The 18991-nt window shown below is 53.9% G+C and overlaps 1 protein-coding gene across 1 annotated transcript in view; it reads right to left on the bottom strand.

The window, feature by feature from the left end:
• Window positions 1-18991, bottom strand: part of SHANK3 (SH3 and multiple ankyrin repeat domains 3) — a 352413-nt gene that overhangs the window by 77460 nt on the left and 255962 nt on the right. The window contains exon 15 of the mRNA XM_074166270.1: window positions 11843-11925. Within this exon, the coding sequence (XP_074022371.1) occupies window positions 11843-11925 (83 nt within the window). The remainder of the gene's footprint in view (window positions 1-11842; window positions 11926-18991) is intronic.

Here is an 18991-nt window from a genome sequence, read left to right on the forward strand (position 1 = left end):
CGCAAGGATGAGGATGAAAATGAGTACTCAGGAAGCTGGGTGTGGGGGGTGAAGGTGCCATCCTGAAACCACTCGTGCCAGCGGACCTGTGGTGTTCCACATCACCCGCCTGCCATGGGCAATGGAAGGTATCAGCACATCAGGAACCAGCGGCTGGAAGCCCCGGAGAGGCTGTGACAGACCCGAGTGACACACTGCGGGGTCAGCCAGTGGCTGTCATTACTCCTGGGACAGCCCCTCTGCTCAGGGCTGGCTGTCAAATAACAGGTCGCAGTCGTAGGGCAGGAGTCCTCTCCTGTGACCACAGACACTCTGCTGAGGAGCTCCTGAGCACACTTAGATCAGCAGGAGGAGATGGGGCTAATGAGCTGTTGGTTTGCCTAATGATGCAGTCTACATCATGCACCAGAAGACATCAGTGCCTGCAGGTCCAGGGAGGGGATTCTGCCCCTCTGCTCCGCTCTGGGGAGACCCCACCTCGAGCACTGTGTCCAGCTCTGGAGTCCTCAGCACAGGAAGGACATGGACTTATTGGAGTGGGGTCACAGGGGGCCACGGAGATGCTGGGAGGGCTGGAGCCCCTCTGCTGTGAGGACAGGCTGAGAGAGTTGGGGGGGTTCAGCCTGGAGAAGAGAAGGCTCCGCGGAGACCTTGGAGCCCCTTCCAGTCCCTAAAGGGGGGGCTCCAGGAAAGCTGGGGAGGGACTCTGGATCAGGGAGGGGAGCCATAGGAGGAGGAGGAAGGGTTTGACACTGAAAGAGGGGAGATGGAGCTGAGATGTGGGGAAGAACTTCCTTGGTGTGAGGGTGGTGAGAGCCTGGCCCAGGTTGCCCAGAGAAGCTGTGGCTGCCCCATCCCTGGAGGGGTTCAAGGCCAGGTTGGAGGGGGCTTGGAGCAACCTGCTCTGGTGGGAGGTGTCCCTGCCCAGGGCCTGTTTGGTGTTGCGATGCATTACTTTGCACTGCTTTCTCGGCAGGGCAATTAACACAGGAGCGTGACGAAGGGCTGGCAAACCAGCACCACCACAACCAGCCCAAAGACTCTCAGAGCTTGGCTGCGCTGGCTGGTACCATCCCGCCCTCGAGCAGGGTAATTCTCCCCGATGTAAGAGAGCAGCCAAAGGCGGTTGGTAAGAAATGCCCCAGCGAGGCCACAGCTCCATGAACATCTGGCTCACACAGACCCAGAGCCCAGGAACGCAAGACGGAGAGATGCTCCCCAAACCCTGCCCAGGCTGGCAATTCTGGGGCCAGGAGAACCAAAGGCTCTCACTCAGGGCTTTTCAGCAGACTGATGGAGGTGGCTTTTGCTCACATGAATCTTTGGTCCTTGTGGGGTTCATCATCTCATCTTACTTCAGAAGAGCCAGCGGTAAAAGGACACTCGGCCAGTGCAGGGACTGCACTGAGGGATCCAGGATAACCTTCTGAGAAATCAAGCACCAAATGTCTTCCTTAGTGGCTGGTGGTGCTGGAACAAACCGTTTGCCTTTGAGAAATGCAACAATCATGTCAGGAAAGCCCATGATTATCTCATCTGATACCACGCCAGAGCCTTCAACAGAGGTCCCTGAAGGTCCACCTCTCACCTCAGCTGATGTACGCAGAAAGCATGGCTTATTTTTGTTATCAATATAGAAAATAATGTATTGTATCGACAGACCTAGGTAAGTTATTCATCACTCTCAGTCCATTATCGAAACAAAGTATTTCTAAGAGCTGTATCAAAACTCTAATGAAGCAGTAGATCTAATTAGAGAGTCAGCGGATGATCTTGTGCATCCGTCTCCTTTGATGTCAGGTCACTCCAGCAAACGTGACCTACATTCCCTTCCATTTCTGTAAAATGTATAGACACTGATTTTATACAGATAAAAATATTTCCATCATTTACCATACTGCTTTTTAATTATTTTATTTACAGCTTTTATGTAAGATTTTTTCTGCTAAATCAGATAGCCACCGGCTAGCACCAGACCAAGGCACGGTTTGTCTGACGAGATGTTAATATGCTGAATGATCTGATTATGCTCAGATTTTTTTATCAGCAGCTTTCCACGACTTCTTCCTTTGATGGAAGTTAGCTTGAGCGGCAAACAGTTGACAAGTCATCCCACCTATCTTTAGAAATGCCAATGTAACATTTGATTTCTCCAAATCCTTCCCCAGCTTTAAATTCAACTCTTTGGATCAGCGTTGACCAGCAAGTTCTTTCCACACTCTGAAGTTCCAAGAACCACAAACAGGACCTTTCCGCAGACTGTAGCTGCAGAACCAGGTGCCCACTGACTTACGGGGTTTAAGGTGAGAAAGACCTTGGGTATTGCCTGAACCCCTCAAAATGAGAAAAGGGAAGACTCAGGCTCCCTGAATGTCAAGTAAATTATAAATATAATGAGAATGAGACGCATGGTCTCCATAGAACATGAGCACTGTACTTCCCAAAGCAAGAGCATCAGCATGACACACCAGCACTGCCCTCTCATTGCACATGCATCATAATTAAGTCATGAAAAGGTTAAGTGGAAGTCCTGATCCCCGGGGAGGACAGAGTTGGAGAGATGACAATTTACTGCGTTTCCCAGGCAGGAGGAGCCTGACGTGAGGGCACCAGGTATCACAGCAGCTCCACATACCCCCATCGGGCTTCCCCCGATGCGATCCCACGGTTCAGAAGCGCTGCCCCCTGTTTCCCCGCCACGGGGCTGAGGACAGCCCGCGGACAGGGGGAAATCCCAAATCATGCCCCAGAGCCATCTGAGGGATAGCTCAAGGATGCGTTTTCCATATTGGTAATCAAAGACACAAACGGATAGGGAATACAGATAAAATTAACCCAGGAAACCCAGCGTCATGGCCAATTCTGTCACCTGCATTATTGATGAGTGACAGGAGGACTCCAGGCACACCATTTCCGTGGGCTGGAAGCCATCCATCTCCAGTAACTGCACGCCGCAACACGCGATTTGTAAAGTGTCACTAGTGCCTTAAAGATTCGGTAAACAAGAAAATGCATCCTCGAGTCAGAACCGTTTCCTTACAGAACAAACACTGGAAGCACAATCTAATACAGGAGGGGAAAAAATGTAGGCAGAGGAAACCCTCCCCTGCCACTGCCTGGAGTCCCAGCACTTGGTCACAGGGAACGAGAAAGAAGATCTAGCAATGGGCCAGTGAAATTAAACTAACCCACCCCTTTTCCAGGCAGGACTCACTGCTCTGGCTGTCTCCAGCGGCTGTGTCAAGCCGTGGATGGAGAAGCTGGGACCTTCAGGTGAGGTGCAACCCAGCACTGGGCATCCCACCTGCCTCAGCTCACTCAGACTCCATCAATACAGGGGAAAATGTGCTTCCGTGGTCCAGAACTTTCCAGCGGCTTTTAGTCAAATACATTGGTGCTGTGCTCATACCTGGGCAGCACTGAGGCTGCTCTGTGCCTGACTGCAAAGGACCCGCAAAGGGAGGAAGCTCTCCTGCGGTACACGGACCTAACATCTCCTGGTAACTGCCCAAAAAGTTGGAAAAAACAGCTTATCACTGGGGCTAAGGCCCAACCCTGCCTTACCTGTTCAGCTGAAGGATATAGAACCATAGAACTGTCTAGGTTGGAAGGGACCTTTAAGATCCTCTAGTCCAACCATATATGGAATGGAATGGAATGGAATCATAGAATCATAGAATGGTTAGAGTTGGAAGGGACCTTAAAGATCGAGTTCCAAACCCCCTGGCATGGTGTCCCTCCCAAATGAACAATCTGCCTCTAGCTACTTTTATCTCACCCACCCCAGTTCTGCTACATCTGCACTCAAATCTGGTATTTCCAAGACCATTACTGAGGTAATTTAGCCCTATCTGGCATCACTGAGAGGTCACCCCTGAAGGTCTCCCATATTCCCCATCAGTCAACTGTAAAGTTTGGCCACTTACAGCATCCCCCCCCGCCCCGATGGAATGCCATCATTCCTCCAAAGCTGTGACTTGGTCAGTCCCTCACCACTGTCACGTCCCATCTCTCCTGTCATGTCCAGTCATTCTCTGCCCCCTCTTCGTTAGCTTAATCTCAGCCTCATCAGCTGCCTGGCCATTTTCCTACAGCCTCAACACCAACAGGAGAATCACAGAACAATATGGGGTTGACAGAGACCTCTGGAGAGCACCCAGTCCAACCCCCTGCCAGAGCAGGGTCACCCAGAGCACGTCCCACAGGAACGGCTCCAGGGGGGTCGGAATGTCTCCACAGAAGGAGATTCCACCACCTCTCTGGGCAGCCTCTGCCAGGGCTCTGACACCCTCACAGCAAACAAGGTCCTCCTCATGGTCAGATGGAGCTTCCCCTCTTCCAGTTTGTGCCCGTTCCCTCTTGTCCTGTCCCTGGGCACCACTGGAAAAAGACTGGCCCCATCCTCCTGACACCCACCCTTGAAGTATTTAGAGGCGTTGATCAGATCCCCCCTCACTCTGCTCTTCTCCACACTCAACAGACCCAAGTCCCTCAGCCTTTCCTCAGCAGAGAGATGTTCTAGTCCCCTCAGCATCTTGGTAGCCCTTTGCTGTGCCCTCTCCAGCAGTTCCCTCTCCTTCTGGAACCGGGGAGCCCAGAACTGGTCCCAGTGCTCCAGCTGGGGCCTCCCCAGGGCAGAGCAGAGGGGGAGGATGACCTCCCTCCACCTGCTGGTCACACAAGAAGAAGAAGTATTAACCAGGACCACCCACAGCGATTAGAGCTGGTTGTAGCCCCGGTGATGGAGTAGGAGGACACCAAGACTCCCAACACAGCCTGGGAATCCTGACCTCTGCCTCCCATGGAGGCCCAGGCAAAGGCTGAGAGCAGCAGACCAGTCTCCACAGAAACCAGACTGGGACCACACCCTCCAAAATACAATTTCCAGACCAGAGCCTGCAGGGAAAGCTTTAGGTCAGAAGTACGTAATTCGGTGACAATTCATCTGCAAGTCCCTGCCCAGGAAGGAAATAAAATTTAAGGGGGCCCTTATCCAAGTGGCAAAGGCAAAACTAAATCAAAACGTTTGGAATTAAATTACAGAAATTCTCGCTGGTAATGAGGTAAAATTTCCTAACAAGGAGGTCTCCCGTTCATTGCAAAAGCTCATGACTTTAAATCCCAGGAAGCAGAGTTCGTGCCTCTCGAGGAGAGATTATCACGTTGACACTACAGCTTTGCTTGTGACCACGGTGGCCATTTCCTGGTTTCAACAGTCCCCTCTCTGGGCTGATCATACCAGGCACACCAGCTTGGAAGACCAGGTCACCATGAAGCCCTGGGGTGGCTTTGAGAAGACCCTCAACAGCAGGGGCTGAGGGCGAAGGCCCTGCAGTGCCCTGCTCCTGCCCCACGGCACAGGGGCACCAACAGCCCCTCAAGGCCATGGGGGGGTCCCTGAGAGAGTTTGGCAATGCCTTCACCATGCCACCGGTCCCGGGAAGACACCAGTGTCTTCCGTCACACTGACATCCTGAAGGAACACCCATGCCACAACACTGGGACGTCTGGCACCAAGAGGACAACCCCCATCCCAGGGGGCATCAAACACGGCACGACCAGCCGTTGGGAATGGTCCCGCTGTGCTCAGCACTGGGGTGGCCTCACCTGGAGCTCTGTGTGCAGCTCTGGGACCCACCATTGGAGAAGGACGTGAAGGTCCTGGAATGGTCCAGAGGAAGGCAACCAGGCTGGTGAAGGGCTGGAAGGGATGTCCTCTGGGGAGTGGCTGGGGACTCTGGGTTGGTCTGGTCTGGAGAGAAGGAGGCTGAGGAGCCACCTCATGGCTCTGCAGCTTCCTGAGGAGGGACGTGGAGAGGGAGGTGCTGAGCCCTTCTGCCTGGGATCCAGGGATAGGACACCGGGGAATGGCTCAAAGCTGCGTCAGGAGGAAGCTTTTCTTTACCAAGAGTGTGGTCAAGCCCTGGAAGAGGCTTCCTGGAGAGATGCCCCACGTCTGTCAGTGTTTATGAGGCAGCTGGACAATGCCTTTAACTTCTGGCCCTGAATTGGTCAGGCAGCTGGACTAGATGATCATTGTAGGTTCTTTCCAACTGGAAATACTCTATTCCTTGCAAATACTGCTTTTTTTGGACAAGTTACTTTTATTACCAGCCAAGCTTAGCAGTGAAAGATATTACAAGTTAATTCAAGCAGAGCAAATTGTTAAGATCCCAGTTATTTCACCGGGAACACATTTACAGAGTGAAAAATAAAATGATACTGTAGCTGCCTTGGTACTTCCCACCTAAAATCCTGAAGGAGAAGGAGTGTCCCAGTTAAAGGCTGGGGCAGGACGGCACACATGGCTGTTCTGGCACCCAGAGCGCTGGAGCAGCAGGGACCTGCTCCCAGCCGGGTGGTCAACAGACAACGAGCACCAACGGAGGACGTGTATTTGGGGCAGGGAGAAAAGGGTACTACAGCGGTTATTTAAAATCAGCTCCTGAATTTTTTAATTTCTAAGGCTACTATAAAAGGTGGGTCATAAGTAGCATTTGCCCTACCTAGACTGGGCCTTGTTTCTAGTTTTCCATTATATCTGCATAATGAAGACAGAACCACAGAATCGCCTAGGTTGGAAGGGACCTTTAAGATCATCTAGTCCAACCTTGAAAAAAAAACAAAAAAAACCCCCCAAAAATCAAAAAAACAAACAAAATAAAAAACCACCAACACTAAACCATATTCCCAAGCACCATGTCAACTCGTCTTTTGAATATCTCCAGGGATGGTGCCTCAACCACTTCCCTGGGCAGCCCATTCCAAGGCTTGATAACCCTTTCAGTGAAAAAATTCTTCCTAATATCCAACCTGAACCTCCCCTGGCGCAACTTGGGGCTATTTCCTCTTGTCCTATCACCTGTTCCTTGGGAGAAGAGACCGACCCCTGCCTCTCTACCCTCTCCTTTCAGGGAGTTGTAGAGAGCGAGAAGGTCTCCCCTCAGTCTCCTCGTCTCTAGACTGAACACCCCCAGCCCCCTCAGCCTCTCCTCATAAGACTTGTGCTCCAGACCCCTCACCAGCTCCGTTGCCCTTCTAAGACACTACCCTTAACACAGACGACAGGGTTGGTGTTAGACATGCTCTGTCCGAACAGCTCCAGACCCAATTTCATAGAATCATAGAATGGTTAGAGTTGGAAGGGACCTTAAAGATCATCGAGTTCCAACCCCCCTGCCATGGGCAGGGACACCTCCACTAGAGCAGGTTGCTCCAAGCCCCATCCAGCCTGGCCTTGAACACCTCCAGGGATGGGGCAACCACAACTTCCCTGGGCAACCTGTTCCAGTGCCTCACCACCCTCACAGGAAAGAATTTCCTCCTAATATCTAATCTAAATCTCCCCTCTTCCAATTTAAAACCATTACTCTTTGTCTTGTCACTACACTTCCTCACAAAGAGTCTCTCTCTGACTTCTCCCAAATTTCTGTCCATTCTGGGGGTCACAAAGTGCCACAAAACTCCTCTGCACAAGAGCCAAGTCAGCTCTTCCATTTCCATGAAACTTCATGACACCGGCACTACGTCCCAAAACTTGCTGCAGGGCTTTAGGACAACCTCCCCTCTGCGCAAGACCAACAGCAAGATCATAGAATCATAGAACAGTTTGGGTAGGAAGGGACTATTAAAGGCCATCCAGTCCAACCCCCTGCCATGAGCAGGGACATCTTCAACTAGATCAGGTTGCTCAGAGCCCCATCCAACCTGGCCTTGAATGATTCCATGGATCCGCAAGCTTTGACCGTACTTCCCTCACCGCAGTCCCAGGGCTGTGCAGGGCAGGAGCTGTGGCTCTCACAGACCCCTGTCAGGTCAATGAGACCCAACTCCAGGCACTTCACAGCACCAAAACTCAACTTGCAGAGGCTTCTGAGCCTGAGGTCCTCATGCCAAGTGCTGGACAGGAAACAAAACTAAACCCCCCTCAAATGATCCAGTGATTTGCTGCACATCATAGAATCACAGAATGGTTTGGGTTGGAAGGGACCTTAAAGATCATCTAGTTCCAACCCCCTGCCCTGGCAGGGACACCTCCCACCACACCAGGTTGCTCAAGCAAGTTCTGCACTTGGGTGGTTGGATCACTGAATTCACCCAAGGAGATGTCTCAGTCACTGCAACACCACTTGCTCTGGCTGGTCTTTACGCCAAGGGGTGCAAACACTAACATCTGACGCTTAACATCAAACCGTAACCTTCCTGTGGAGAAAACACGGGAAAAGACAAGTGGGAGTTGATGAAGGGAGCAGGTGTCTTGGCCACAGGACCCAGTCACCGCTGAATGGCACCGCCGGAGGAGGGACCCGGCGTGCTGTGCATGAGCTCGCCCGCGGCCAGGCATGGGCACGGGGGCACTGGCAGTGGCTGAGGGGACTTCCAGGCACAGGGCTGAGGCTGAAGACACAGTGCCCAGTTCTCTGGCCATGCTGGACACAAGAAGACATTGCTGGGATTGCTCCAGAGTGACCATGGGGCAGGGGACAGCAATGGCTGCCACAGGGCCCTGCTGCAGCCCAGCTGGGAGGGACAGGGATGGGGTACAGACTGGCCCCCGCCACCGCTGAGTCCCATGGATGGACACTGTGGTGACAAGCTGTAACTTGTTGGTTTGACAAATGCTCCTCAATGGTCCAGCTGAAATGCATGGACCCACAGCAGACTCAGGAGGAGCACTGAGAGGCAGAGAGGCCATGGTGGGCAGAGAAGAGCAGGAGAGCCTGGGAAGGCCATGGTGGGCAGAGGGGAACAGGAGAGCCTGGGGAGGCCATGGTGGGCAGAGAAGAGCAGGAGGGCCTGGGGAGGCCATGGTGGGCAGAGAAGAGCAGGAGGGCCTGGGGAGGCCACGGTGGGCAGAAGACAGCAGGAGGGCTCGGGGAGGCCATGGTGGGCAGAAGACAGCAGGAGGGCTCGGGGAGGCCATGGTGGGCAGAGGGGAACAGGAGAGCCTGGGGAGGCCATGGTGGGCAGAGAAGAGCAGGAGGGCCTGGGGAGGACATGGTGGGCAGAGAAGAGCAGGAGGGCCTGGGGAGGCCATGGTGGGCAGAAGACAGCAGGAGGGCTCGGGGAGGCCATGGTGGGCAGAAGACAGCAGGAGGGCTCGGGGAGGCCATGGTGGGCAGAAGACAGCAGGAGGGCTCAGGGAGGCCATGGTGGGCAGAAGACAGCAGGAGGGCCTATTCACAAAATTACCTACTCCTTTCTTAGAGAGTAAATTCCCAAGTCAGGGACTGCGTGTTCCTCTACCACTTCCCCAGAACCCACCATAACCAGACCCCAACAAGCATGAACTGGCCTCGGAACACCACTCCTCTGCCCAGGGAACCGGTAGCATGGATCTGCTGAAACCGTGTGAGGTGCAGTCACCGTATCAGCTGTAACAACCACTGCTTACAGGGATGGCCCCGGGGAAGTAGGTGTCAATATTTTATGAATCCTGTTAGTAAATAGACAGTGTCTGATCTGTGGTCAGTCAGCCAGGAAGAGGGAGGTTGCTCTAGTCCAGGCACAGAAGACACTACAAGCCAAGAAATACCGTCTTTCCACATTTTGAGCCCAGGTCTCTCATTTGTGCATGTGAAAGGCAGGGATGGTCTCTCTGGGCCAAGAAATGAAGAGGTGAATCCACCTGCTCCTCACTTTCCACCACAGTGCTGCATGAAGGGGCTGTGACACCCCTTCCCATCTGCTCCACGTGATTCCCCGAGGCAATGGCTGCAGGCAAGTCCCATGTCCAAAAGCTGCAGCTCATCTCCTGCGGGGACCAGGGTAAAACAACCCTTGTGCAAACGCTCAGCTGGTTTGACTGGGACATCGCCTCCTCCCGGTACCGGACAGAGGTGGGGACAGGACCGGCTCCCCGGGGTGGTGGGGCACGTTCTCTGCTGGAGGTGCAGCTGATGGAGCAGCTCACACGGATGGGAAAATTCGGGCCTGGGAAGGAACCAACCCTCAGACAGACCAGCAGAAGCCATGCAAGATATTCAGCACCCTCTGCAGCACAAAGTGCAGTTTCCTCTGAGTCTCACCTAATAACCAGCTCCCTCCCTCCGCAGGGACTTTGCTGATGCTCTGGTCCCACCCGTTTTCAGACCCCTTCTCCGTTTCACCCCACGAGACCCGAGGTGTTTTGCACACAGTGTCTAAACAAAGGGTGAGCGGTGGTGACACCAATGGGGCCAAGACAGAGTCCCAAGGCTCTCTCCAGCTTAAACCCCACGGCAGCATGAAGCACCAGGCTGAGCGGCTGGGAAACGTGGGGGTGACTCAGAACCACTACATCCAGCTCCCCAGGGGGCTTCAGCAGACTCAGGTGGGCACGACAGACCATGCCCACCCTGCCAGGGCTCCCAAGCCATGGCCTCTGCAGCCACGCGCCGCTCGGTGCCCCCTGCAGCAATGCCGGGCTGCGAATCCCTAAGGCAGACCCCAGTCCCACACAGCATCACACCCACTGCTTAATCCGCTCCGAGTCCTCTCCTTCAGCCTCAGCAGACAAAGGGAAATACAGAGCCGACAAACGCTAGGAGGGAATGCAAGGGAAAAAGAGAGAGAAAAGGAAACAGGACAAGATTTATCCCCTTTTTCTGAACACAATAGCTGCAAGTCTGATCTGGCAAAAAAAATGGATGCCATTTCGAGCCCTGAAGTTTCACTTCATGTTACACAGACTGATGTGAGCAGCACACGGACAGACACGTATGTCACACATCTAGGGAAGGGGAGAGAGAGGGGAGGAAGAGACAGCAACCATATTCCGACAGGGACACAAACACACCCACCGGCACAGAGCCCTGTCACGACACGGACAGAACAAAGACACTTCAGGAACCCCCACAGAAAATCACACCCAAGACTAAAGCCCAAATCCCATCCATCTCCAGCCACGCTGAGGTCCAGGAGAGGAGCAGCACCACCAAAGGCGCTGGCAGCCACTGGTTTACGCTTTCCCTCCTGCATCTCGCTCCCTGCATGCAGGGAGGGGACGGAGGCACGCACCGCTGCCAGCAGCTGCCTTTCTGAGACCCCCTCGCCTCTCCCCGGCCTTCAGGAGAGAGGACCCCGCAGCCAGAGGTGGACCTGCTCAAGCCTGTCCCGACGTGAACACGAGCACATTCATTACCAGTCCCCAAGGGACTCTTTTTTTTTTTTTTTTTGGTAGCAAAACGATGGGTTTCTGGCAAGAGGAGCCTGGGTGACAAGCGGGTCCAAGGCACCGGCTGCAGGAGCTCGGGGGCTCCAGGTCTCACAGGGGATTCATGCCCCGGGTGGGAGCAGCGGCTGCCGGGCAGCACAGGGTGGAGGGAATGGTGGGGGCTGCAGGACAGACACCTACCGGTGTGCCCCCCTACCGGGGCTGAACCCCAACACAGCCAGGGCTCCCAGGAGAAGGACCCCCAACTCTACCCAGCCAAAGGATAGTGAAATACTTCAAGCATAATTTAAAAAAAAAAAGAAAAAAGCCATGGAGGACACGGGCCCTGCCCCAGGGGGCTCCCACCTGCACCTGAGACACAGCACACGCACTGCACACGCCCGGGGAGCAGGCAGGAGTGAAAACTCCTACAAACGCAGAGCGACGAGTACCGGCATCTGTGCCAGAGGAACACCCCGGGACGTGCGAGAGAAGCACGCCTGCCCTGGACGGCATTGTCCCTGCACCGCACGTACCCCGAGAAGAGCGGCACCGGCGCTGCCCAGCCGCGGGAGAGGGAGAGGAGACTCCCCCAGGAGACCCCCGGGCTGCTCGGCGCGGCCGAAGGGGGTCCCGAGCAGCAGCCAGAGCCAGGAGAAGGAGATTTCCCTCCCAGCCCCGGGACCCAGCGAAAGAAGCAGCCCTTACCTTTGGCCCCTCGCAACACAAACCCGAATCCCTCATGCTCCCTCTTCTGCAGCACGGCCGTCTTCTCCTCAATGATGTAGTCACTGGGCAGGAAAGAGCACAAGAGAATGATGCTAGGGTTAGATTTCAGCACCATGCTGCCAGGCGGAGGTGGCCTTTGTGCCTGTGACAAGGAGACCTCTTCTCATCGACCGTTTCATCTCAGCAAGGAGTTGGGCACAATCTGCTTCCCTCCCTCCCTTGCCCAAAGTCAGAACAAAAAAAAAGAAAAAAAAGAGAGACGAAAGCTACTTTCCCTCAAGGTGTAGGCGGAGGAAAGCCCCGGCTGCCTGGATCACCCTCCTGCCCACCGGCCCCCTCCTCAGTCACCTGCATACGCATGCAGGGAGCTTACTGATCCCACTCGGGGCTTCCCTTTAAATGATGCCCTTAGCGTATAAGGGGCGAGCGGAGCGCCCGGGCAGGGGGGGCGCGGGGGGAGGCAGCCGGCCAGCCATCGGGGAAGCAGCTCTCTCAGACTTTCCGCTTGCCTCTCGTACGCAAAAATTAGACGCTTGACAAAAGGAGAGGTGCCTCTTTGGTGAGTTCCCCGGGAGGGAGAACAGCAGAGTTTATATCCTCATCCCGGCGCTCCGATCTTCTCTGAAAATCCCCCCCTGCGTTGCTAAGGAACGGTCTGTCATTAGCAGGGGGGGGGATGCATCGCATTGTCCTAGTTTAACAAAGCCGCTCTCCCTGCCCTCCGCCGCGGCCAGTCGAGAAGAATGGGGAAAATCCAGCGGTGGAGAGATGGGAACGGAGGCGCAGCTCCGCGCGGACCCCGGCCACCGGCCACCCTTCCAGCCGACCACCCCTAGGGGCGGGGGGCGCGCGGGGAGGGGGGACGGCAGCGGGATTCTCTCAGCAAACGGCAGCTCGAACGCAGCCCTGCAAATCCCTCCCAGCAGAGCCGCATGGCTGACATCAGAGCGGAATTAATCAAGGGACCTCGGTCCTCCTCGGCGGCGCGGGGAAGGAGCTCTGGACAGCGAGCCAAAGCCGGGGTCGGGAGCGATGGCGCGGGGCGGCCCCCAGGGCTGGTCCCCGGTGGGGGACAGAGCCCCCCGCAGCCCCGCACTGCTCGGGGGCGCGCTGCGGGAGGGAGGCGACGGCCCCGGACAGGCGCGGGCTGGGAGCGGGCTGGGCTGGCACACTGCGGTATGAGGTGCCCCAACATGCGCGGTGCCGCCGCCGCTGCGGGCACACGCCACGCCGAGCCCGACGCCTCCCGACCCCGGCTGCGGGGAAGGGGCGTCCCCCGCCGCACCCCGTGTCGCCCGCCGGGACCCCGACCAGCATCCCCGGGTCGGGGAGGGGGTGGGAGGCGATGGGCTCACGGGGCTGCCGCGTGGACCGGGATGGAAGCCCACATCCCCGTGTCTAGTTCTGGCAGCCGGGGACTGTGGCCGGCGAGGACCGGGACAGGAGACGCCTCTCCGCATCCCGGCCATCTGCAGCCTCACCGGCCAGGGCTGCATTTACAGGAGTCACCATCCCGCGTTTATAGGCTTCACAATCCCTTTCTGGGAGGTCGCTCTGTGATTCCGCCATTAACACCACCGTACCCAGCTCCTGGCAAGGCAGATAGAAACACTCCTTTGTCTTCCAGACCAAGGGAAGATGATCACGAAAGCCAACACACGCAAGAGCTGCAGGTACCGCGTCGCTCCAAGACATACATCCACGGAAACCAGTGCCTGAATCCCTAGGACTTCCCTGGTAGTTCACTTCACGCTGTAATTTTGGACATGCTTAGGCAACATCCATGAAAAAAATAGCTTAGCTATAAAAGCGGTGACTTCATGCAACAAAGTACCTAGATGGGGATAAACTTCATCAAAACTACGTGAACTGCTTTAAAGGAGGCGGCTGCTGTCACACAGTCATCCCTGTATGTCGCATTTTCAACACATTGCCTCTCTCTCAAAAGCAGAGCTGGTTATGCATATGGCTCCTCAATACGCATAGAACTCTCCCCTCTACAACAAAACCCTCTCTTCCAAGTGCAGAGTGTCCTACTGGACACAGAGTCACAACTACCAGAAGAGGTCATTACGGTAACATCATCCTCCCGTCCACGTAACGAGAGCCAGAGAACCTCGAACCCTGATTCCTGGATCAAAGTTGCGGTGGCTGCCCCATCCCTGGAGGGGTTCAAGGCCAGGTTGGACGGGGCCTGGAGCAACATGCTCTGGTGGGAGGTGTCCCTGCCCAGGGCAGGGGGTGACACTGGATGGTCTTTGAGGTCCCTTCCAACCCAAACCATTCTATCTTCCATTTGAACTATGACTTACCATTTAGGAAGAGAGCGAGACCCAACACATTCTGCATCCAGAGGAATATCCCCCCTTTTCCATACAACATGTCAATCCCTTGTAGATGACCTGTGCCAGATCTTAACCACACACCCAGAGCAAGTTCTGCCACCTCTGCAAGGATGCATTTGTGCATGTGTAGACGCAAGAGAAAGAGAGAGAAGGAAAGGGAAACAGATGTTTATGTACAAAATCATGATTTCTGTTTACCTGGCGGGGGGCTGAAGTGCCCAATTAGTCCTGCTGCGATTGCTTTGTCAACGAGAAAGGGAGGAAACCACGACAAAAGAAAATTCTGGACCTCTAATTCTTCCCACAGGAGTTCTGGGGCTGTTTCATCTACACGATAAACTGAGGAAACTCTTGACGAAGCTGCTTGTACTCTGTATAAGCACAATCTCACCCGGCCTCCCCCACCAATCCTCAGCTGCCAAGATTTCCTGCAATAATGTAAGCCTTTAAATAAGTTCAACCTGCTGCTGCTCTTACCCAAAGCTATTCTGCGCAAAGAATATTTGATTCTTTCTGCCACCTCTGAATTATTCCTCCTCCTACAAGTAAACTGGCAAGAAGTACCTTAGCTCAAATCCCTAAACTTGTCAGAAAGAGTAGGAAAACTCCCCAACACGCTGCTTTCTGGCCCTGGGCACCCCAAAAGTAGGTGTGTGAAGCTACCTGTGGGATTTTTAGAAATATTTTTAGAAATACTTGTTTCAGCTCAACGTCTTCCGCTGTGTTGTCCACAGAGGGATTTATGATGTTGGACTTGCAGGAGGGATCCCAGATTTAGTCCCTCCAGAACCTGCCACCCCTTTGCCGGTGGCCACCCTGCTCCACGGGCACCTGAATGTCCTCAGGTTCATAACTGGCTGCAGTGAGATCCATTGGAGACCTTCACGTTTTGATGTAACCACACTAATTAGTTCTACAGATAGATGTACATAAAAGGTGAAATGAAAAATCCCTACATCTGTGTGAACTAGAATTGTGGGGGAGGAGAGAGACACCCGAGGTGCCACTGATGGGCACTGCCGGAGGGAGCTCCGCGGGCTGGAAAGAGCCTTAAAAACCAGCCTGGGGAAGGAGATGAAGCCGCGTAATCAAAGACCTGTGATAGTGTCATACCAAAAAATAACCTGAATTACTCATGTTTCTTATTTTTGCCTAAATAAAAATAGGAGCTTTCAAAAAATAAGATGTAGTAGGGAGTTATTTTAAGGTGTCAGAGCAAGATTAAGCAAAATAATGATTTAACACTCTTGTGACATAAATGTTTAAATAACGTTATGATACCCAGTGGAAAACAGCACCTTGAGTTCACTGCCAGATTATGTGCCCTACATAGAACTGGTGAATGAACAAACGGATGACCTGATGTAACGAGGCATTGGAGCACAGCTCTTCAGGGCTGCTCCTCAAGATGACACAAGGTCTACCGGACCGTCTCTCTCTCCGGCAGGGTTGCGTGTCAGACCTTCTCCTGGTTTGTCTTTTCTTGAAACCAAATTAAAGGCAGTTAATGCACAAGACGCTTGACTAGGGCAAATGATTTCAGTAATGTTGTGACTCTTCAGAGGGACAAATCTAATGGAGAAGATCAGATTCATGACCACCTGACGAACCTGAACACACAGAAGTCTAGGGGACTGGAGGAGATGCATCCCAGAGCCCTAAGGGAATGGGCTGATGTCATTGCCAAGCCATGTCCATGATACTTGAAAAGTCACAGCATTCAGGTGAAGACCCCGGTGACTGGAAAAAGAGAAACATTGCACCTATGTTTAAAAAGGGCAGAAACGAGGACCCTGGGAACCACCAACATCAGCCTCACCTCTGTGCCTGGGAAGATCACGGAACAGACCCTCCTAGAAGCTCTGCCAAGGCATACAGAGGACAGGGAGGTGATTCGAGATAGCCAGCATGGCTTCACCAAGGGCAAGTCCTGCCTGAACAACCTCATGGCCTTCTATGATGGATTGACCACATCAGTGGACAAGGGAAGAGCTATGGATGTCATCTATCTGGACCTCTTTAAGGTCTTTCACACTGTCCCCCACAACATCCTTCTCTCTAAATTGGAGAGATATGGATTCAATTGGTGGGCTGTTCAGTGGATGAGGAACTGGTTGGATGGTTGCATCCAGAAAGTAGTGGTCAATGGCTCAATGTCCAGATGGAGACTGGTGACAAGTGGTGTCCCTCAGGGGTCCATACTGGGACCAGTACAGTTCAATATCTTCATCAATGACATGGACAGTGGGATTGAGGGCACCCTCAGCAAGTTTGCGGATGACACCAAGCTGAGAGGTGGGGTGACATGCTGAAGGGACAGGATGGCATCCAGACAGACCTGGACAGGCTGGACAAATGGGTCCATGTGACCCTCACGGGGTTCAACAAGGCCAAGGGCAGGGCCCTGCCCCTGGGTGGGGGCAGCCCCGGCCCAGGCTGGGGATGGAGGGATGGAGAGCAGCCCTGCCCAGAAGGACCTGAGGGGGACATGGAGCTGTTGGAGCAGGGCCAGAGGAGGCCACAGAGATGCTGGGAGGGCTGGAGCCCCTCTGCTGTGGGGACAGGCTGAGAGAGTTGGGGGGGTTCAGCCTGGAGAAGAGAAGACTCCGGGGAGACCTTGGAGCCCCTTCCAGTCCCTAAAGGGGCGGGCTCCAGGAAAGCTGGGGAGGGACTCTGGATCAGGGAGGGGAACCCTAGGAAGAGGGGGAAGGGTTTGACACTGAAAGAGGGGAGATGGAGCTGAGATGTGGGGAAGAAGTTCTTTGGTGTGAGGGTGGTGAGAGCCTGGCCCAGGTTGCCCAGAGAAGCTGTGGCTGCCCCATCCCTGGAGGGGTTCAAGGCCAGGTTGGAGGGGGCTTGGAGCAACCTGCTCTGGTGGGAGGTGTCCCTGCCCAGGGCAGGGGGTGGCACTGGGGGGGCTTTAAGCTCCCTTCCAACACAAACCGTTCTATGATTCTAATAGATCTATCAAATGAACAATAAAAAAGCAGCATGGTTATGGCTGTACTAAACAGCTACCGTTGACTCCTGGTAAAACCGTAACAGCAGAGATAAACTTTGACCCTAAAGTGAGAAAACAGCCATTAGAAGAATTAAAGTTTTTTTCAATAGTCTGGGCCCGGTGACATGCACTGACAGTGCCTCGGCAGCCAGGGGAATGTGTCTGACATCCGCGACGGGTTATCTCCCTGATCCTGCATGGGGTGCACGACGCTCCAGAAGATCTCAAAAAGGGATGGTTCTCATCTTTAAACAGGCAGTAGAGAGATCAAAGGAGATATAAAATGAAGTAACTCGTCTTTAATTCCCAGAAAAATGCTCTAACAAACACCACAACAGTTTAATAAAACATCTAGAAGAAAAGGAGGTTATAAATACCAGGTGACATGGATTTGAAAGAACTGATTGTGCTAAATGAACCTAATTTCTGTCTGAACATAATAGGTCTCAGGAACATGGGAAAGGCAGTTCTGTGATATGTATCTTGATGTCAGTTAAGCCTTTTGAATGCTCTCACAAGGCATTCTCACAAAAAATAAGGAGAACATAAACGACTGCAAGGTGAGTAAATAGCTGGTTTGACACGTTTTTGGCTGTTGAACTGGAAGGATGTATCAAGTGGGATTTCAGAGGGGTCTGTCCTGGGACAAGCTCGGTGTTTTCACCAGTGACGAGGATGTAAGAGGGAGTAAATTATATTTGCAGAAGATCCCATGTGAGAGGGCAGCAGCACGTGGGAAGAGCGGATTTGGATTCACGGGGTACTACCACTGGAGGAACGGTCTGGAAAATACCAGAGGAAAGAGAAGTGCAAGGTTCTACAGTCAGGAACTACGAGAAGACACCCAGAAGGTGGAGGAGGACAGGCCGGGCAGGCAGGAGGGGCCACGAACACCCTCCTGGACTCATCAGCAGCAGTGTCACACTCCTGTGAGAGAAGGATGACGGATTGATGGGAGATACACCAACAGGAGTGCTGTCTGAGACCCAAAATAATCTTCCTGCCCTACCCCATGGCGCAGGAGCCTCGGGAGTCATCTGGTTAACCGTGGGCGTGAGTAACACAGGCACCTACGGTGAGCAAGTCGCTCTGGGCTCCTTTTAGACTCAATGGAGAGCTATTCAGTGAAGTCAATGGAGCTGTGATTCACCCCGCGCTGAAATGACCGCCCACATTTTGTCAAATGAATGGCACCCCTGGCTCCAGTGACTGCTCACATCTGCAGCGACTCCCGGGGCGAGCCAGGGCGGTGAGCTCACACACCTACACGGCAGACACCTACAACCGGGTGACGCGAATCGCATCGCTAAAGATAGGTAACACCCCAGCTGCCCGGTCCTCAGCCTCGCACCTCCAGAAGGATGTGGGTCAAGAGGAGAGAGTCCCGAGGAGCACCCCTGGAAGGCAAAAGGCCCAGTGGGAAAGGAAAAACCTGGTTTGATCAATTGGCTTGGTTATTTCCATGAGAAAATGCTGAGAAGGTGTCACACGAGTTCTCAGCAGAATATTGATGATCAGAGGGCTGGAGGCCCTCTGCTGTGGGGACAGGCTGAGAGAGTTGGGGTGGAACTGCCTGCAGAAGAGAAGGCTCCGCGGAGACCTTGGAGCCCCTTCCAGTCCCTCAAGGGGGGGGCTCCAGGAAAGCTGGGGAGGGACTCTGGATCAGGGAGGGGAGCCCTAGGAGGAGGGGGAAGGGTTTGACACTGAAAGAGGGGAGATGGAGCTGAGATGTGGGGAACAAATGGATGGATGGATGGATGGACGGACGGACGGAGACACTGG

The sequence above is a fragment of the Numenius arquata genome, chromosome 2, assembly GCF_964106895.1.
Source record: "Numenius arquata chromosome 2, bNumArq3.hap1.1, whole genome shotgun sequence".
Classification (NCBI taxonomy): domain Eukaryota; kingdom Metazoa; phylum Chordata; class Aves; order Charadriiformes; family Scolopacidae; genus Numenius; species Numenius arquata.